At 45.9% G+C, this 19,870-nt stretch overlaps 1 protein-coding gene, 1 long non-coding RNA gene and 1 pseudogene across 2 annotated transcripts; 1 reads left to right on the forward strand and 2 right to left on the reverse strand.

Annotated features, from left to right (window-relative positions):
- The window catches only part of LOC136355938 (uncharacterized), a 99,669-nt pseudogene extending 94,704 nt beyond the window's left edge, over positions 1 to 4,965 (reverse strand).
- Positions 4,966 to 8,228: 3,263 nt separating this feature from the next.
- LOC136355940 (uncharacterized) lies at positions 8,229 to 10,724 on the reverse strand. Its single transcript, XR_010740529.1, has 3 exons — positions 10,137 to 10,724; positions 9,747 to 9,812; positions 8,229 to 8,618 (listed from the first exon to the last, which is right to left on the reverse strand). It is a non-coding gene; the product is annotated as an uncharacterized lncRNA (long non-coding RNA).
- A 2,534-nt stretch (positions 10,725 to 13,258) lies between these two features.
- Positions 13,259 to 13,627, forward strand: LOC136356057 (L-type lectin-domain containing receptor kinase S.4-like). The gene has a single exon (XM_066309474.1). The coding sequence runs from the start codon at positions 13,259 to 13,261 to the stop codon at positions 13,625 to 13,627; it is 369 nt and encodes a 122-aa protein (XP_066165571.1).
- The last annotated feature ends 6,243 nt before the right edge of the window (positions 13,628 to 19,870 follow it).

The raw sequence follows: 19,870 nt of genomic DNA on the forward strand, positions 1-19,870 counted from the left end.
GGCGCGGGGGAGGCGGTGGGAGCGGCGGGAGGAAGGGGATGACGAGTGGGCCCCACCCGTCAGCGAGGGTGGTGGGCGGGCCCGCCTGTCAGCGGCGCGCGCGCGGGGAGAGGCCGAGTGGGTTGCGGGGAGAGGAGAGAGAGAGAGGGGGGAGGAGAGATGGGCCGGGCCGGCCCAAGGGAGGGAAGGGGGACTTTTAGGGTTTTTCTTTTTATAAAATCATTTTAACTTTGTTTATTTCTTAATAATTATTATTTGTGCTCTGAAAATTCCACTAAAATTTATTTACGCATTTTAGGCTTTTAGGAAATTTACAAAAATCCTCTAAGCCTTATTTGGCTTTTAACTTTGCACATTTTAATTGTTGGAGGCTTTCACACGGATTTTAATTATTCTAGGCATCATTTAAGGGATATATTTTAGAGTCGTTTTGGGACGTGACAACAATGCACATGATAGAGGGAATTCAAGGAATGACTATGGTTCTTTTGCACAAAGCAAGTTTTGTAATTCTTCTCACAAGCCTAAAACCTAGCATAGACTGATCAAGTTTTAATACCAGTGTTCTCAATAGACAACGACGGTTCTGTCCACCATCCATTGTGATCCCAAGGATAGCTTCCCGCCATTGAATCGTCATGGTTTTCTGAGGACATCCATCTTCCCGCCTCTCAGGAAGTGGCTCCATCAGCATAGAAATCATCATGCAATATCCCATCCCACACAAGTTAAGAATTTAGAGTCTAACCAAATGTAATACATGTCCCGGTGCTCAATAACCGTGAGCACGGCTATCCGAATAGATTTCGTTTACTCACACTGCAGTGGATGTATACTTTACCCGCACTCCGCGACTGCCCAACACATGAGCCTCGTCCCAACACATGAGACGCGCCATGGCAAAGCTTTTCGATAACCTCGCATTGGCAGTACCCGCTCCATGAACTTAAATCCTCATGCACTCTAGGCGTCCATGTTTCTAGCAGTGAGAGGAGTTCTGGCGCTCCCGAGAAAGGGAAGTCTCACACACATATTAAATTATGGTTCAAGTTAAGTTCTCTCTCTCACACACTCATGGCAGTCCTACCAATGGCGACACCGATGTAGGGCATGCCCTCGGCCCTACCTCAACGGCTGTCCCACCGTAGCGCACTTGTCTCACTCAGGGGTGAACCATCTATGCAGGGATACTGCCTCTGCTCGGCTATCTAATCCGCTAGGTATATACCCATTCGAGAAGTACGGTTGTACGGGAGTCGTTTCATGCTTAACTTCATGGCTCGGTCCTTAATTGACCGGGGACGATACTAGCCTTTTGCAGATACCACCCAAATCCTCCGTCCGCCCCAGTCGAAAACAATTGTTTAATTTTATTTCTCCTTTCACGAATCATGTCATCAACATCATGGCAATGTGGCGCTCATGTCTCGACATGCCGCATCTCAATTACCTTTCCAAAGGTAATTGCCCAAGCATATAGCATTTGATAAATATGAGTATGCATGATTCTAGAATAGCATTTCTATGCAATTGTCATAATTGACTAGGGACTCATACGTAATCATGGTTACAAGGATTTTAAGAGTAAACAATAATCAAGGCATGGCATAATCACAAGTAGGATATTTATCATTGCATGTAATTTTATTTGTAAACAAAATAATTTTGCAATTGGGATCAATATGTTCAAGGAATAGTGATCACTTGCCTTGCATTATCTATTTTTTTTCGTGAAATAGAGCTAATCCGATCTTAATTTATCCATCCTAAACTATTTCGCGGGTATAAATATTTTATTAGCACAAGTTTTTAATTTAGTCAGCCTGAGTATCATATCCTTGTAATAGATTAGAAATCTCTATCGCAAGCTAAATATCGGACGAGATCCTAAAATTATAATTTATGATTTAATTTGGTCTATGACTAAACGAAATTCATGATTAAATATAATACATGGCTAATATTTCTAGCAATTAAATCCGAATATCTACCGAGGATGGATTACTTATAGAGATTACCAAAAATAATCTATAATTATATTAAATTTTGCGATTCTACGACTATAATTAATCTTTAATTAAATTCTAATTATTTTAAATTTCCTAAACTTCCTTAATCTTCCTCTAATTTCTATTTATTTTTCCTTTTCTTTTTCTCTCCTCTTTTCTTTCTTTTCTTTTTCTCCTCTTTTCTTTCTTTTCTTTTTCTTTTCCTCTCTTCTTTCTTTTTTCTCTCTCCCTCTCCCTCCCGGCTCCTTTCTCCCTCTTTCTCTCTCGGCTCCTTGCCCACCCGGGCGGCGACGGCGGTGGACGCGAGGGGGGGCAGCGCCATACCAACAGTGGCGGCGGCGGCGACGATGGCGACGGCGGCGCAAGTCGTGGCGCGGCGCGGCGGCTTCGTGGCGGCGGCGCGGCGGCTCGAAGGCGGCGGCACGGCGGCACGACGATGGCGGCGCGTGGAGAAGGGAAGAGGGGGAAAGATGGAGGGGATGTGTGTGGGGGAGAAGAGGAGGGCTGGGGGGTTATAGGGTGTGGGAGAGGGGCGGGCGGCCTTATGGCGACGCAACGGGCGGCGCGCGGCGCGGCAGGCGGCGATGGCGACGGGCGGGCTGCGCGGCGCGGGGCTCGGCGCGGCTCGGCATGGGGCTCGGCGCGATGGCGACGGCGATGCGACGGTGACGCGGCGCGGCAACAGCGCGGGGCGCAAGGCGGCGACACGACGGGCGAGCGGCGCGGCGGGGCGCGGGGCGCGAGGCGGCGAGGGGACGGGCGAGCGGCGCGGCGGGGCGCGGGGCGGGGGGCGCGAGGCGGGGCGCGGGGCGGCGAGGGCGGGGGGCGCGGGGCGGGACGGGCGAGCGGCGCGGCGGGGCGCGGGGCGCGGGGCGCGAGGCGGCGAGGGGACGGCGCGCGGCGACGGGACGGGCGACGCGACGGCGACGGGACGGCGACGCGGCGACGCGCGACAGGGCACGGGGCGCGGGGCGCGAGGCGGTGAGCGCGCGGTGCGAGGCGACGTGACGGCGGCGCGGCGCGGCAGCGGTATGGCGACGTCGACGGCGGGACGGGCAAGCGGCGACGGAACGTCGACGGCGATGGACATCGACGGCGACGGCAGAGGGGAGGCGGAACGGCGCGCGGCGCGCGGGGCGCGAGGGCAGCGCGGCAGAGGGATGGCGACGGCGACGGCGCGGCAGCGGTGGCGCGCAGCTCGGAGCGGCGATAGGACGCGACACGACGGCGCGTGGCGACGACGACAGCGACGGCGATGGTGGCGTGGGGCTCGGGGCGGCCAAGCGCGACGGGCGCGCGGCGCGTGGTGACGGTGGCGACAGAGGGGGGAGGAGCTAGACTAGGCCCACATCAAGCACCTAGGGGCTAATGAATAGTGACTTTTTCCTATTTTTCCCATTTTAGTCTATTTCCTATATAAATTTGATTCTATAATTCCTAATTTTTGCATATACGGATTTTACTCAATATTTGTGTTATTCCTACCAATGGATTCACTCGAGATTAATATTACCCATTTTTTATTTTTATATAATTTAGTTGAATTTTTAATTAGGGTTAATTCTTATTCCATCGCATTTAAATTTAATTGATACAAATATGGTCGCAATAATATTTTATTTATTAGAGTTTTGTTTTTATTGGTCAAATTTTCAGGGTGTTACACCTGCCCCGTTGAGGCGCAGCTGCTACAATTGCCTGAGGGGCTAACCATTACAGGAGGAATGTACGGCTGGGGATCCTGGCTTCGATGTGCGGCCATGCGTTCATCCACCTTCCTTGCCACCTACTCTTGCATGCTGTGCTCATAGCTCGATACCCTGTACTCAAGATCTGCAATCTTCGCCTCCGTATCTCTCTTGCTCCTCATCTGACTCCTATACGTGTAGATGTCCTCCTTGAATCCAATCTTCCAAGGAACCACGCCTTTCCCTCGCGTTCGTCCTGGATGCTTGGGAGTCTGCAGGGCGAGTGTCGGCTCGTCCTTCTCTCTGTCGGGTCGGAACGTGCGCTGAGAAAAGGCTTCCACTGCGTCCATTAATCAACTGGCAGCGTCGCGTATCTGATCGCTAAACACTAGTGAGCCATCAACGGGCTTGAGCGTTCCACCGTGAGCATAGTACCAGAACTTCGATCGATCCGGCCATTTAGCGGTGGCCGGTTCGATACCTCTCTCAATCAAGCTGGCTTCCATCTCCTCCCACTTTGGCATTGCGACGCTATAGCCGCCTAACCCCAGGTGGTGATGGTACTTCTTCTTAGCGGCATTTTCTTTGTTTCGGTCCATCAGCGCTTGCCCTTGTTGCCCTGTCTTGTAAGCAACAAAATCATTCCAATGATCCCTTAGCTTCGGGAATATGTCAAAGTTCGGTGTCTGCCCCTTCAGGATGTATTTCTTGTAGAGATCTCCCTTGAAGTTCTTGAACTGTTCTACATTTTTCTTAAGAGTCCACTATTTCGCTATGTTCTCCGTACCCGCAGGGAGCGTGAACGTCTCGAGCATTATGGTCCACAACATCTCTTTCTCGAAATCTAGGACAAAGCTGTCATAATCTCCTCTTGCCCTTGTTCTGCGCCAATACACCTTACTGACAAGCACGTTATCCCTCACAACCCAACCGCTGTGTCGTACGTAATTCTTGGCTGTTTCTGCCAGGGCACTAGGTCGGCCGTCTTCGTCCACCTCAGTTATGATGTGCCGACCCTCAATCTTCTTCGCGGCACCTCGTTGTCCGCGTGCCCTCTTCTGTCCAGCGGAGGGTTGACTTCCACTAGCCTCCTCATTCTCGTTCCCCTCCTCATTCCCCTCCGCATCCCTCTCCATGTTCCCCTCCTCGTTCACCTACTAGTTCAAGTACTGGTTTGTGTCCTCGTTCCCCTCTTCTTCATTCCAGTACTGGATGCTTCCCTCTACGATTGTATCGTATAGTCTATGTTCGTCATCGCGTTCAGCCATCTGTTCATACAAGAAATATTTGCAGCCGTTTGTTATTTACATATTTTAATTGTCATAATCGTATATTAAAACTCTAATAATCATATATGCTAAATCTAATAATCATATTTAAAACTCTAATAATCATATATACTAAGTCTAATAATCATATATGCTAAGTCTAAGTTTCATATATTAATACTTTAAAAATCATATATTAAAACTCTAATAATTATGTATGCTAAGTCTAATAATCATATATGCTAAGTCTAAGTTTTGTATATTAATACTCTAATAATCATATATGCTAAGTCTAATAATCATATATTAAAACTCTAATAATCATATATGCTAAGTCTAAGTTTCATATATTAATACTCTAAAAATCATATATTAAAACTCTAATAATCATGTATGCTAAGTCTAATAATCATATATGTTAAGTCTAAGTTTCGTATATTAATACTCTAATAATCTTATATTAAAACTCTAATAATCATATATGCTAAGTCTAATAATCATATATTAATACTCTAATAATCATATATGCTAACCCCTAATAATCTTATATTAATCCGATCGATAAATATTAATATATGCTAGGTCTAATAATCATGTATGCTAATTCTAATAGTCATATATGCTAAGTCTAATAATCATATATTAAAACTCTAATACTCTTATATTAAAATTCTAATAATCATATATGGTAACTCTAAATAATCATATATTTACATTACTTGCCTGCACAAATACCTCCTAGGGCTAGCTACCACTTCGGCTTGAGGGACGACGACGACGTCTTTTCTGCAACATGCAAAAAAAAATATTAGTCTAAACGCAAAGGAACATATATATATTTCTCATTCACGTTTTCAAGTATATAATCATATATGCTAAGTCTAATAATCGTTTTCTCGTTCGTACACGTCTCGTTCGCGTTTGTTCACGTTCGTTCGCGTTTCGTTCACGTTCGTTCGCGTTCGTTCGCGTTTCGTTCACGTTCATTCACGTCCGTTTGCGTTCGTTCACGTCCGTTCGCGTTCGTTCCCGTTCAGCATTGACGCGGCGGCAGCGAAAAGGAGCGGCGGCGGCGGCGCAGCGCGGGCGCGTCGGCGTGGCGGTGGCGTCGTCGACAGTGGCGGCGCGTCGACAGTGGCGGCGCGTCGACGGTGTCGGCGTCGGCATTGCGACGTCAGGGTCGGCGTCGGCTGTGGCGGCGTCAGGGTCGGCGTCGGCGTGGCGCGGCGGCGTCGGCAACGGCGCGACGACGACAACGACGACGAGGCGGCAGCGGTTTTGAGAGAGAGAGAGAGATCGAGATCGAGAAGGCGGCGGCGGCGGCTCTCACCCTAGAGATACGGCGGCGGCGTCGGCGCGTCGGCGGTGACGGCGGCGACGACGATGATGACAGCGAGAGGACGGTGAGATGACGGCGGCGTTGGCGGTGGGATGCCCTAGGCAGTGGCGGCGAAGGAGAAGCCGAGATCGGAGAAAAACTTCTAAGTGTTGGCGGAGAAGACGAGTGCTTCTCGGGCATATATATACACCGGGATCTTTAGTCCCGGTTGGTGGCTATAACCGGGACTAATGATCTTTAGTCCCGGTTATAGCCACCAACCGGGACTAAAGATCTTTTCCCGCTATTTCCAAATTCTTTTTTAACCCGGTTAGGGTTAAGAACCGGTACTAACGATAATAGTAGTGCATATTAAATTTCATTACATATGGGTTTGTAAACTAGTAAATATTGCATTAAAATGATTTAACGTCACAAAATTAATGACAAAACCTTAAAAATATATTGTTGTCTATAGTAAATTAAGTGGATCATATGTAAATAGCACCTGCATGATTTAAAACTTTTAAAAATTTAAATAATCATATATAACTAGCATATGCATGATTTAAAATTGTTACAAATTCTAATAATCATATATAATAAGCATATGCATGATTTAAAACTTTTAAAAATTCTAATTATCATATATAGCTAGCATATGCATGATTTAAAATTGTTAAAAAAATCTAATAATCATACATAATTAACATATGCCATACAACAATTGATTTATATGGATATTCAATACATTCAATACAGTTTCATCGTGTACACAACAATTACGGCAATACATCGGCGGTGACAGTTGACCGCACGTACTTTCTCCTCACTACTGTTCCTTCCTTGTGATCGCTGCGTGAATAAGGGGTGTCTTCGTTTGATAAGAGGATGCTAGGGTCAGTCGTCACCGTGAAAGGGGGTTGCCCATCAAACTGATCGTAATCCTCGTCAATCTTGTCCTCTACTCCAGCTATTTTTCTTTTGCCTGAGAGAACCACGTGGCGCTTCGGCTCGTCAGGCCCTTTGCCCTTCTTTCCTTTGCTAGACATGTCCTTCACGTAAAAAACTTGTGTTACATCATTGGCAAGGACAAAAGGTTCGTCCGAGTATCCAACCTTGTTAAGGTCAACCGTTGTCATCCCACTGTCATCAATTGTTACGTCTCCACGAGTCAACCTAACCCATTGGCACCGGAACAGAGGGACCTTGAGAGGTCCATATGCAAGTTCCCATATGTCCTCGATGGCACCGTAATACGTGCCAGTTGAACCATCGTGTCCCATGGCATCGATACAAATAGCACTGTTCTGGTTCGTGCTCTTTATGTCTTGGGCTCTCGTGTGGAATGTGTACCCATTGATCTCATATCTTTGGAATGTCGCGATCGAGCCAGATGGTCCCCTCGCCAAGAAGGCCAGTTGTTGGTTAATCGTCTCGTTACCCATGAGATGTTGTCGCAGGCACGCGAGGAACGTATCAACGTAATGTCGTGTAATCCATGCATCGGACTTATCGATGTTTCTCGCGCAAACTAGAGCCAAGTGCTCCTCGATGTAAGGAGCCACCAATGAAGATTGTTGCAAAACCGTGAAATGGGCTTTACGGAATAAATTGTTGTCTACCGTCATTATTGCTTTTCTTCCGAGAATCCCCTTTCCCCGTAGTCTCCCTTCATGGCGTGATTCAGGCACCCTGATTGGGTGAAGGTCTTCAATAAATTCTACACAGAATTCAATGAACTCCTCTGTTCCAAACCCCTTGGCAATGCTAGCCTCTGGACGAGCACGGTTATGAACATATTTCTTCAGAACACCCATGTACCTCTCGAAAGGAAACATGTTGTGTAGGTACACAGGCCCGAGAATACCGATCTCTTTGACAAGTTAACAAAGCAGATGCGTCATTATATTGAAAAATGAAGGTGGAAATATCAACTCAAAGCTGACAAGACATTGCACCACATCATTTTGAAGGGCTTCTAATCTATCCGGATCGATGACCTTCTGCGAAATTGTGTTCATGAAATGTCACGCCCGGAATTTCTATCCAAAATTCCAAACGCTTACATGTGTGTTAAACCCTCGTCCAGGAATCAACCGAGGCACACAATGACAAATTAATAATAGAGTACAAATAAATAACTATTTAATATTCGCAAATAATAAAAGATTACAGAGGTAGATAGTTCCTCTCAAAGAATAACATTCTACGCAGCGGAAATATAAAACTATAACGAACTACGGAACAGCTATGGCGACTCCACTCCACAGGCATCTTAACCAAGAACAAGCCTAATCCTCCAGATCATCACCTTCACTGAGATACTCTTCTTCTGATGAATGAATATTGCAAGAATGAGAATATGACATACTCAACAAGTCACACAGCAAATATGCAAGTGCACAGAATAACAAAGGATGGCATAATATAGCTCATTTGCAAAAACAGCATTTAACAAATATTTAAGAGAATAGTAAAACAGTTGTATAATTAATCAATATTAAATATACACCATACAACCCACCCATGTTGCATAGGCCCAACCACCTTTGAACAACCAACCCCGGTTGAACAAATTAAACCTCCAAACCAGGAATTACCCATTCCAAACCAGGAATTAAATTAATTACCACATTATTAACATTGATGAGTAGTGTGAAACTAATCACGAAAAACATTGCTCAACTCACCCATAACCGCGGGTACGGCTATTCGAATAGTTTAAACTCTGATCAGAGGTGTACCACTGTACCCACAAGACACAACCCCACATCATGTCACCATGTGCCTCAATACCACCACGGTACCTCGGAAAGGAGTTGTGACAATACCCCTTGCACAACATAACCCATTACAGCGCACCTTTCCTGGATCATAATCACCCCCTTATAAACAAGGCATGGACTCCCCAGCGACCCCCACGGACTTCTCGCCGCTTCTCAGTCTGGCACCCCGTAATGAATCATGCTATACAAATGATAAAGCCGTTGCCCACGCTGGCTTGTGGTTGGCACGATAAATGTTTCACAACAGTAGCTCGTGAACCGGTCCTTAATTGTCATGAGCACAACCATCAAAACCATATGCTCACAACCCACCTTATCCAGGTTTTAATTATCAATTAATTAACATCACACGATTTACCATCGTGAGCTACCATTGAATATAACCCTAATTAATAATAATAACATAGTTTATAAATAACCCCTTTAGTTAGCTAATGTTTCTAAGCATGGCTAAGCAACTTACGTATAGCATTTAGCTGAACCAATCCAATATATAAGGTTCATGCTAATCAAATTGTAACCCATAGGAAAAATAAGATCATCTTCGGCCATTAATTAACTGGGAAAGGTTCACCACCCGATGACATTCGAAAACAATGCATAGTTGAAATAAAATAATAGCTTTAAACGGGTTCAACATGCTCAAAGGGTTGTATGGGATCTTTGTGACTTGCCTTGGGCTTCCGCAAACGCTTCGGAACCTTCCTCAAAGGAAACGCTCTCCTCCGGAACGTCGGAAACTAAAGCAATTAAACAAAAATCAACAAAACAGTACAAAAACAAGCATAAACAGTACATGTGGATATTTTTAACATGTAGATCTTGATTTTAGAAAAATTTAGCAACTTGAACCACCTGAAACGGATCTACGGTTATTTAGTTATGATTTTCCGAAGTTTTAATCTATTAGAAAATCGGGAAAAAGAAAAACTGATGACGTCAGCATGACGTCATCCATGGAGGCCGGCTAGGGTTGGCGACCTCGCCGGAGCTAGGGTGGTCGGCCGGGGATTTGGAGGGCATGTACACGTAGAGGACGACGACGCGAACCCAACGGTACTCACCACAACGACAAACGACGCACGACGACGGCCGGCGACGAGAGGACGGCGGCGGCGGCTCGGTCGGCCGGCGGCGACGGAGCTCCGGTGACCGGCGGCGAAGAAGGATGGGCGGCCGGGCTTCTCCACCCCTTGGCGCACCTCTTGGCGGCGGCGGCAAGCGGCGACGACGGCGGAGACGGCGCGGCGGCGTGGCCGAAGATGGCCGCCGGCGGCGGCGGGTTGGGCACGCGCGGCGGCGACGCTACGGAGCACGAGAGACCACGGGAGAGGGGGCAAACGAAAGAGGGCGACGAGGTGGTTCTATATATAGCCTTGGATTGAAGAGATCGGACTCCTCCCGCAAGAAATCGACTCGGGAAATCAAAAACTCGGTTTTGGAGATAAACTCGAAAACGAGTTTGATTCGGATAAAATACCCAACGATTTGCTCCGATTCTTGGGGGAAAAGATAGAGGAGAACGAGACCCTCAAAAATCCGGAAGAAAAGAGGCCGGATTGGGGTGGATTTGAGAGGAGAAGGGGGCGGCTCGGGCGGCTTTAGCCGGCCGGCTCGGGCACGGCTGGAGGTTGATGATGGATCCGACATGTGGGCCCCACATGTCGGTGACACGAGAGAGAGGAGGGCGGGCGGCGTCGGCTGGGCCGGCTTGGGCCGGTTCGGCCGCGCGAGGAGAGAGAGTGTTGGGCCAAAAACGACCCAACAACTTAAAGGAGGGCTTTTTGAACTTTTTAAATAAAAATAATTTGTGAAATGTTGTTTCAATTATTAAAAATACTTCCCTTGCTCAAATAATTCCCAGAAAATTCTAGAAAATAGAGGAGCAAGTATAGTATTTAATAAAATTTTATCTAGCTCATTTTTATGTTGAAAATTTTCCTAGAAAATTAGGGTTTAGCTTGTAGGCTTTTAAAATAATTTCTAAAAATGATTTAAAATATGCATTTTTAATTTAGGCGATTTTTAGGGCGTGACATGAAAGCACATAGCTTTGTTATTGTTGATCAAACATTGTCTGGAAGGATACCCCGAATTATAACTGGTAGCAGCTGTGTCATCAACACGTGACAGTCATGAGACTTTAGGTTTGTGAACTTCTTCTCCTTCATGCTTATTATTCGCTTTATATTCGTGGTGTATCCAGATGGTACCTTGATGCTCTCCAAGCATTCAAACATACTTTCCTTCTCTGCCTTGCTAAACGTGTAGCTGGCTGGACTCAAGTAATGGCTTTCTTTCTCCTTTGGTTCCGGGTGAAGGTCACCGTGTTATTCCGTATGCTTCAGATCATTACGTGCTTCCAGTATATCTTTCGACTTTCCATATACACCTAGGAAGCCAAGCAAGTTTACGTAAAAGTTCATAGTCAGGTGCATCACGTCGATTGCGTGGCGGACGTCCAAGAATTCCCAATAGGGTAACTCCCAATAAATAGAGTTCTTGTTCCACATCACCGCGTGACCATTTTCGCTCTCTATAGGCTGGCTGCCAGGCCCCTTTCCAAACACTACTTTAAGATCTTTCACCATAGCAAACACTATTTTCCCGCTGCGATGTTTAGGCTTCGTACGGTGGTCCGGCTTATGTTCAGAGTGCTTGCCTTTCTTCCATACAGGGTGGTTTGCAGCAAGGAATCGACGATGACCCATGTACACAACCTTCCTACAATGCTTAAGATACGTACTTTCAGTTTCATCCATATAGTGAATGCAAGCCTTGTACCCCTTGTTAGACTGCCCGGATAGGTTGCTAAGTGCAGGCCAATTGTTGATGGTTATGAACAGCAGCGCTCGTAGGTTAAACTCCTCCTGTTTGTCCTCGTCCCACACGAGGACACCTTCTTTCTTCCACAACAGTTTCAGATCTTTGACCAGTGGTCTTAGGTAAACATCAATGTCGTTACCGGGTTGCTTGGGGCCTTGAATAATAATCGGCATTATTATGTACTTCCTCTTCATGCATAGCCAAGGGGGGAGGTTGTAGATACACATCGTAACGGACCAAGTGCTATGGCCGCTGCTCATCTCTCCAAAAGGATTCATGCCATCTGTACTTAAACCAAATGTTCTGTTGATGTTCCGCCACTGCGAACCATCGGCGGGGTGTCTCAGCATCCCGTCCAGTTGACGTTCTTCAGTGCGCCAACGCATCATTCTGGCATTCCCCTTGTTCCTGAACAAATGCCTTAACCGTGGTATTATAGCCAAATACCATATCACCTTAGCAGGAATTCTCTTATTCGTTGGCTGCCCGTCAACTTCACCTAGATCATCTCGTCTAATCTTGTATCGTAGTGCTTTACAAATAGGGCATGCTTCTAGGTTCTCGTACTCCTCACCGCGATATAGGATACAATCGTTCGGACATGCGTGAATCTTCTGAACATCCAGTCCTAGAGGGCAGACTGTCTTCTTAGCCTCGTACGTTGTCTCGGGCAATTTGTTTCCCTCCGGAAGAATGTTCTTGAAGAGTTTCAATAAATCGCCAAATGCCTTGTCACTAACACCATTTTTTGCCTTCCATTGCAAGAACTCCAGAGTGGTATCCAACTTTTTGTGCCCCTGCTCGCAACCTGGGTACAACGACGTTCTGTGGTCCTCTAACATCTTGTCCAATTTATGGGCCCCCTTATACAAATTGTAACTACTGATTTCTTGACTAAGGTTGATAGTTTAACTTTTCACTGCTTTAAAAAATTGTTTTAGATATGTTTAAATTAAATGACATTTGAATAAGGATAGGGATTTACGAAACACATTATGTGACACATATATTATAATACCTATATGTGGGTTTTCTGCCCCATAGACCCTAAATCATGTTGTTTCCTGGAAGTAACTATTTTGAACATGGAAGTTGGAGAAAACGAGCTAGTAGTGTTGACAATCATTATGTACGTTCCTCGGAACAAGAAAATGATTATGCATGTCAATGTTGTCTTTTCAGGTATAAAATAGTAAAGGGCATTATCAGCGCTCTTGTTTACCTTCACCATGATAGTGATCCATACATCCTTCACAGGGATATCAAACCGAGCAACATACTCCTGGACAATAATTTCAATGCTAGATTAGCAGATTTCGGGCTGTCCAGAACTGCTGACAATGGAACAATACAATCGTCCATGGTTGTAGGAATAGAAAATTACTTGGATCCAGAGTGCAGGAAGACGGGAAAGTTCAACTGTAGCTCGGATGTCTACAGCTTCGGGCTCGTTCTGCTAGAGATTGCTTGCAAGAAAGATAAAAATAGCTATGCACAAGTCTGGGAAAGGTACATCGACAGAACTCTGATGCAGGCTGCTGACGATAGGTTACAGGGTGCGTTCGACGAGACGCAGATGGAGCGTGTGATCATCTTGGGGCTGTGGTGTTGTCAGCCCAATATTGAGATGCGACCTATGATGGAGCAAGCAATGGATTTCCTGGAGAGTGATGGGCCGTTGCCTAAACTGGCCAAACCTGAAACCTCTTCAAGTGCGCCAAGCAATTGAACCAGGATCAGTCGAAATATAATATTTGTGTGTTTTACGATGGATTTTTTCTTGCTTTTTAATTAGTTTGGTCATGTAGAAGTTACCACGTACATAGAGGGGTTGCAGTTGTGTTAATTTGCTTGTGGCTGTAGCCATCGTACATGTGCATGTGGAGTCAGTTTTTGTATAGCTAGCCACAGACTATTCAGACGTGGGATGTTGTGTTATTTGCCGCCGTGGCATCAGGAGTCGTTTATACGTTTGTTTTGGATTCACGTTTGAGTATAAAAGAAAACAAGAAAACGCCGCAGTCGTTGTGCAGCACCATATTTTTTTCCCTCGCTTTCTTTTTTTTCCACTCCCAGCTGGTGAGCTCGCCGAACGGCGTCATCACCGTGCGACCGCCCAGTTGCCCCCGTCGTCCCTCGCTCCCGCACCAAAGGAGGAGGAGGAGGAGGAGGAGGAGGAGGGGAGGCGCGGCGGAGGAGAAGAGAAGGGGACAACCGGCGATGATTCGGAGCTGGCGAGCTCAATCTGCCGCCGGCGCCGTCACTAATAGGGCCGCCCGGCATCGTTGTCATCGCTCATGCCTCGCTCCGCCCATGATCCGCCGCCGCGCCGTCGCCTTTAGGGCTGCCTAGCGCCGCTCGGGCTGTCCCGGCACTCGCGCCTCGCGCCGCCCTCGATCCGCGCTGTCTACGTCGCCGCTAGGGCTACCCGGCACCGCTCAGGCCGTCCCGCTGCTCGCACCTCGCACCGCCCGACTGCTCCATTGCCGCTCGTCTCCGTCCCACCGTCAGCCTTGGTTCCTCTAGTGGGGGAAGAAAAGAGAAGAAAAAGAGGGGACTTCCTCCGGTGAGGAAATAAAAAAGGGCGAGGAGAGAGGGAGAGTTAAAAAGTAAAAATAGATGGTACCTGTGGGACCCATTATAAACAACTTGCACTGTGGAACATGTGGCTTAACACGATCTTAGTCTATGTAGCATGTGAGGAATGACAAAAACGAGCGACACACTGCTAATGCCCTAAGATAACCGATTCTAAGAAACTGTCGGAGGGGATTTTGTAGTGCGATTCTCTCTTTGTATGTGATGGTGCACATAGAGGATGATCGCCTGCAACACCTTTTGTATCAAGTGAACTCACTCAACTACACCGACTGCTCAAGAACTTCAACTCATAAGTAATGTAAAATCAGTCTTAAATAAATAACTTCAATAAACCAGTAGAAAGAAATAAACTAAATCGTAACTGATCATTAATAGAAAACGGAGACTCCTCCAATTCTGTTTGCAGATCTCTATATGGCCACAACGAATGTCAGAGCACGATTAATGCGAGACTTGGTGGGTGGGCTCATCCCGTCAAGTTTGAATATCATTGCCAACTCGGCCAAAACTTTTACTCCATAGGCAGCATGCCCTATCGAAGCTACGAGCCGCATTGCACGAGTAGAGCGTCCTCCTGCAAATGTTCCAGGGGAGAGTGCAAAGAACAAAAACACTTGAGGACGGGAGAGAAGGGCCTACCCAGCAACGTCTAGAGCATATCTTTTTTTTTAATAATGGATTTAAATAAAACCCGGCCTCTACATCCCAAGAGATGTACACAGCCAAAGTCTAGAGCATATCTGCCATCGATGAGCTCCTCCACTCCACAAGGTTGATAGGATGGCGGGTGAAGGAGAGTTCACCTTCATTGCCTCCACAGCCATCAGCCCAATCATCACAATTGTGGCCTCCTCGAGTGAGAGAGAGATAGCTAGATCCGGCGTTCGATGGTGGGACAGGGGAGAAGATGGTACTGGAAGAGGAGCGGTAAGGTGTTTGGGGGGAGTGAGAGAGTGCCATTTTTTCGACAAATTATCTTTTCAAAAACTTATTTCAAAAATAGACCTTGCTAAAACTTCAACCAAAAATGCTTAGTGACCTCAGTGCCAGGCCCATTAGCACCAACCCCCCACCAATATGGTGCCCAAGCAGATCTGCTAGTCGACGTGCCAGGATCTCAGTGCCAAACACCACGACGCTGAGCTACCCAACCTCAGCACCAAGCATGTTGGCGCTAAGGTAAGGGAATTAACCCCATGCACGGCTGCACCCAGCCGCCTTCTTCCTCTCCTCTCCTCTCCTCTGCCTAGGATTTGTGCCGTGGAGCCACCCTCTACTCTCTTTCCCAAATGTAGGCAAATCCACCCCAAATCGAAGGGGAATTCATGGGTAGTGCGTTGGAGATTGATTTGCATGGTGAAGTCCCTCCGAAAACCGTAATTTCCCCAATGTTTGCCCATGCATATTGAGTATTTTGATTGAAATCGTGGTTTGTTAAATGTGGCACAAGATGCGTTGTGAATTAGGGAATGTGGGTCAGTATGTAACCATGTCGATGTTGAGGTTGACTAGTGCGGCACTACGTGGCCGCCCAAGAGTTGTGTTGGGTAGATTGGTACCGTGGCTAAGTCCTAAACCTTAGCGCTAATGCGGCTGGCGCTATGGTTGAGCTGAGTAGCGCCATTGACTATGGTGCAAAGCTTGCGGGCCTCACTTCATGAACCTACCACGTCGGCGAGCCAATGGGCTCAAGCTCCATGTGGACAGGGGATTCAGCACCAACGTGCCTAGCATTGAGCCGTAGGACCTTGGGCCCGATGCTATTGGCGTTGAGGTCAAGGGCAGAAGTATCCGGTGCAATCACCTAATTCGGTGCAACTATGCAACTCTCATCCTACACCGTTGGATCGAGAAATGGACGCCTGAGATTCGTCCACGTCACCATGAGTTAAAATTTAACTTGCAAATTCACTCATGAGTTAAAATTTACTGGGAGCTAAATTCTAAATTTTAACTCATAGTTGTTAGATTTAATTGGGTAATTGATCCATTTAAATCAATTAAACCAAATAAATTCCAAGGCTCATTATGCTAGGAATTCATGTGAATTCATTCTTTTATGGGATATCAATGGGATGAAGAGTTTTGAGAATTAATCTATTTAATTAGGGAATTGGTAACTTATATTAATTAGTTCTAATTGATGGATAGTTGATGGTTGTGTAGTGGAGGATGGTTCATGGCTAGTTGATGACAATTAGTTGCTCTATTCCTCTTCCTATTCCATTGGTGATGGTAGTGTAGTGGAGGATGGTTGATGGCTAATTGATGAGAATTAGTTATTCAATTCCTCTTCCTATTCCATGACTCTTACTCTTCATCTTCCATTCCTCTTATAAAATGAGAATGGATTTGATCTCCCGCGAAAAAAGTGAGACACACTTTCATCCATTTTCCAACGCTGTTGCTGCTACGGTAATCCCATCCCGACGAGTGTGTGCACACGCGTTGGGAGAGTAGGCCTCCGAAACCACGCGCTGCTGCGACGTTTGCACGGACGGGCGGGCGATCAGGTTTTTGGGGAGCGCGAGGCGCGACTACTCACTGTTCGTCAACATCTACTTCACCTTCACCAATATGTCGAACACTGGAGACAACGGCAACACTGGATACAAGGAGAAGGAGGCTCCCGTCAACACCAACGGAGGCAATACTTCCTCAAACTCCAGCGGAGGACCATTCTTGGGGTATAACATTCTTACATTATTTCAATTAGAAGTTTTATTGTTAATGTTCATCGCAATGTCAACATTGAGTTATTATGTGATTGTTGATGTTTATTCTACATTAAGCATGCTCATGTTAATTACATTCACCACTATCACTAGATCAAATCCCATTGTAAATATCATGTTTATTATCTTGTTATTTTGGATTAAAATATGCCGAATTATGACCAAATTTCCAACAATCCAAAAACCTGATAGGTCATTTTCGGTAGTTGGCTTTGTTGCAACACTGAAACCACATGCTTTTGATGGTTCTAATTATATGAGATGGAAAGCACGTGCACTACTGTGGTTGACAGCGATGCAATGCTTCTATGTTTCACGGGGCAAATGAAGTGAACCGCCTCTCTCTCCTGAGGAGGAGGCTAAGTTCGAGGCTTCAGATTGCCTGTTCCGTGGAGCATTGATCAGTGTACTCGCTGACAATATAGTGGACGTGTACATGCACATGCCTTCAGGGAAGGACATGTGGGATGCACTTGAGGCCAAGTTCGGAGTTTCTAACGCCGGCAGCGAGCTGTATGTCATGGAGCAGTTCTATGACTACAAGATGGTCGATGACCGTTCTGTAGTGGAATAGGCTCATGAGATTCAGATGCTGGCAAAGGAACTTGAGAACAACAACTGTGAGTTGCCGGACAAGTTTGTGGCGGGTGGCATTATTGCCAAATTGCCACCTTCTTAGTCGGACTTTGCTACTTCTCTAAAACACAAGAGGCAAAAGTTCAGTGTTACTGATCTCATTGGCTCTTTGGGTGTTGATGAGAAGGCGAGAGCAAAGGACAACCGGGGCAAAAATATCGAGGGAGGTTCTAGCGCCAATTTGGTGCAAAAGAAGAACCTTCACGCATCCCACAACAACAACAACAAGAAAGTCAAGCCTAATGTCAAACCAAAGGCTACAACCAATTTTAAAAAGAAAGGCAAGGGAAAGGCCAAGGGCGACTGCTTTGTGTGCGGTAAGCCTGGGCATTGGGCGAAGAATTGTCCTGATCGCAAGGACAAGAAGTCTGCCAACATGGTTATTAGCGAGGGCGGAGGAACATCGAGGTACGGTAATTTTTTACCTACAGTTCTCTCTGTTTTTCATTCACCTGATTGGTGGGTTGATACTGGTGCTAATATTCATGTATGTGCTGATATTTCCCTGTTTTCTTCTTATCAGGTCGAGAGAGGTTCCTCCTTGTTGATGGGAAACGGGTCGCTTGCGGTTGTTCATGGTGTTGGTACGGTCGATCTGAAGTTTACTTCGGGAAAGACCGTGCAGCTGAAGAATGTGTAGCATGTCCCTTCAATAAAAAAGAATCTAGTTAGCAGCTCTCTACTGTGTAGAGATGGTTTTAGACTTGTGTTTGAATCCAATAAATGTGTCGTATCTAAATATGAAACTTTTATTGGAAAAGGTTATGATAGTGGAGGTCTGTTCCATTTTTCTTTGGATGACATGTGTAATAATAATAATAATAATGTTGTGAACCATATTAGCGAGAATGATGAGTCCAATGTGTGGCATTCGCGACTTTGTCATGTGAATTTCGGTTGTGTTCACTTTGGTCAAAGGTTCTAAGTGCCATACTTGTGTTCAATCGAAACAACCTCGCAAGCCTCACAAGGCATCTGAGGCAAGAAATTTGGCACCACTAGAACTAGTTCATTCCGATCTGTGCAAAATGAACGGCATGTTGACTAAAGGGGAAAAGAAATATTTCATGACACTGATAGATGATTGCACTAGATATTGCTATGTGTACCTATTGAAAACAAAGGATGAGGCATTGCATTACTTTAAGATCTATAAAGCTGAGGTAGAAAACCAACTTGAAAGGAAAATCAAACGGTTGAGGTCTGTTAGAGGTGGAGAGTATTTTTCCAATAAGTTTACGTCCTTTTGCGAAGAGTTTGGAATTATTCATGAGAGAACGCCTCCCTATTCACCCCAATCAAATGGGGTAGCCGAAAGAAAGAACCGCACTCTAACTGAGATGGTGAATGCCATGTTAGACACTGCGGGACTTTCCAAGGAATGGTGGGGTGAGGCAATTTTTACTGCTTGTCATGTCTTGAATAAAATTCCAATGAAGCATAAGGAAGTAACACCATTCGAAGAATGGGAAAAGAAGAAATTAAATCTCTCATACCTATGCACATGGGGTTGCTTGGCCAAGGTAAATGTACCTATAGCCAAAAAGCGTAAACTTGGACAAAAAACCGTAGACTGTGTGTTCCTTGGTTATGCTATCCACAGTGTGGGCTATAGGTTCTTAATAGTAAACTCTGGAGTACCCGACATGTGTGTTGGTACAATTACTGAGTCCAGAGATGCCACATTTTTTGAGAAAGAGTTTCCCATGAAAAATACACCTAGCACGTCTAGTCAAGAACCTGTTTTACCCCATGAGCACTCTGCACCGATAAAACACAATGATCAAACGCCTGAGGAAAATCCTGAGGAGGATAACATTGTAGCAACTCGAAAGAGTAAGAGACAAAGGACTGCAAAGTCTTTTGGAGATGACTACATTGTATACCTCGTGGATGACACTCCAAGAACCATAGAAGAGGCATATTCATCTCTGGACGCTGACTATTGGAAGGAAGCGGTACGCAGTGAGATGGACTCAATTATGTCTAATGGTACTTGG

The sequence above is a fragment of the Oryza sativa genome, chromosome 4 (assembly GCF_034140825.1).
Source record: "Oryza sativa Japonica Group chromosome 4, ASM3414082v1".
NCBI classification, from domain to species: domain Eukaryota; kingdom Viridiplantae; phylum Streptophyta; class Magnoliopsida; order Poales; family Poaceae; genus Oryza; species Oryza sativa.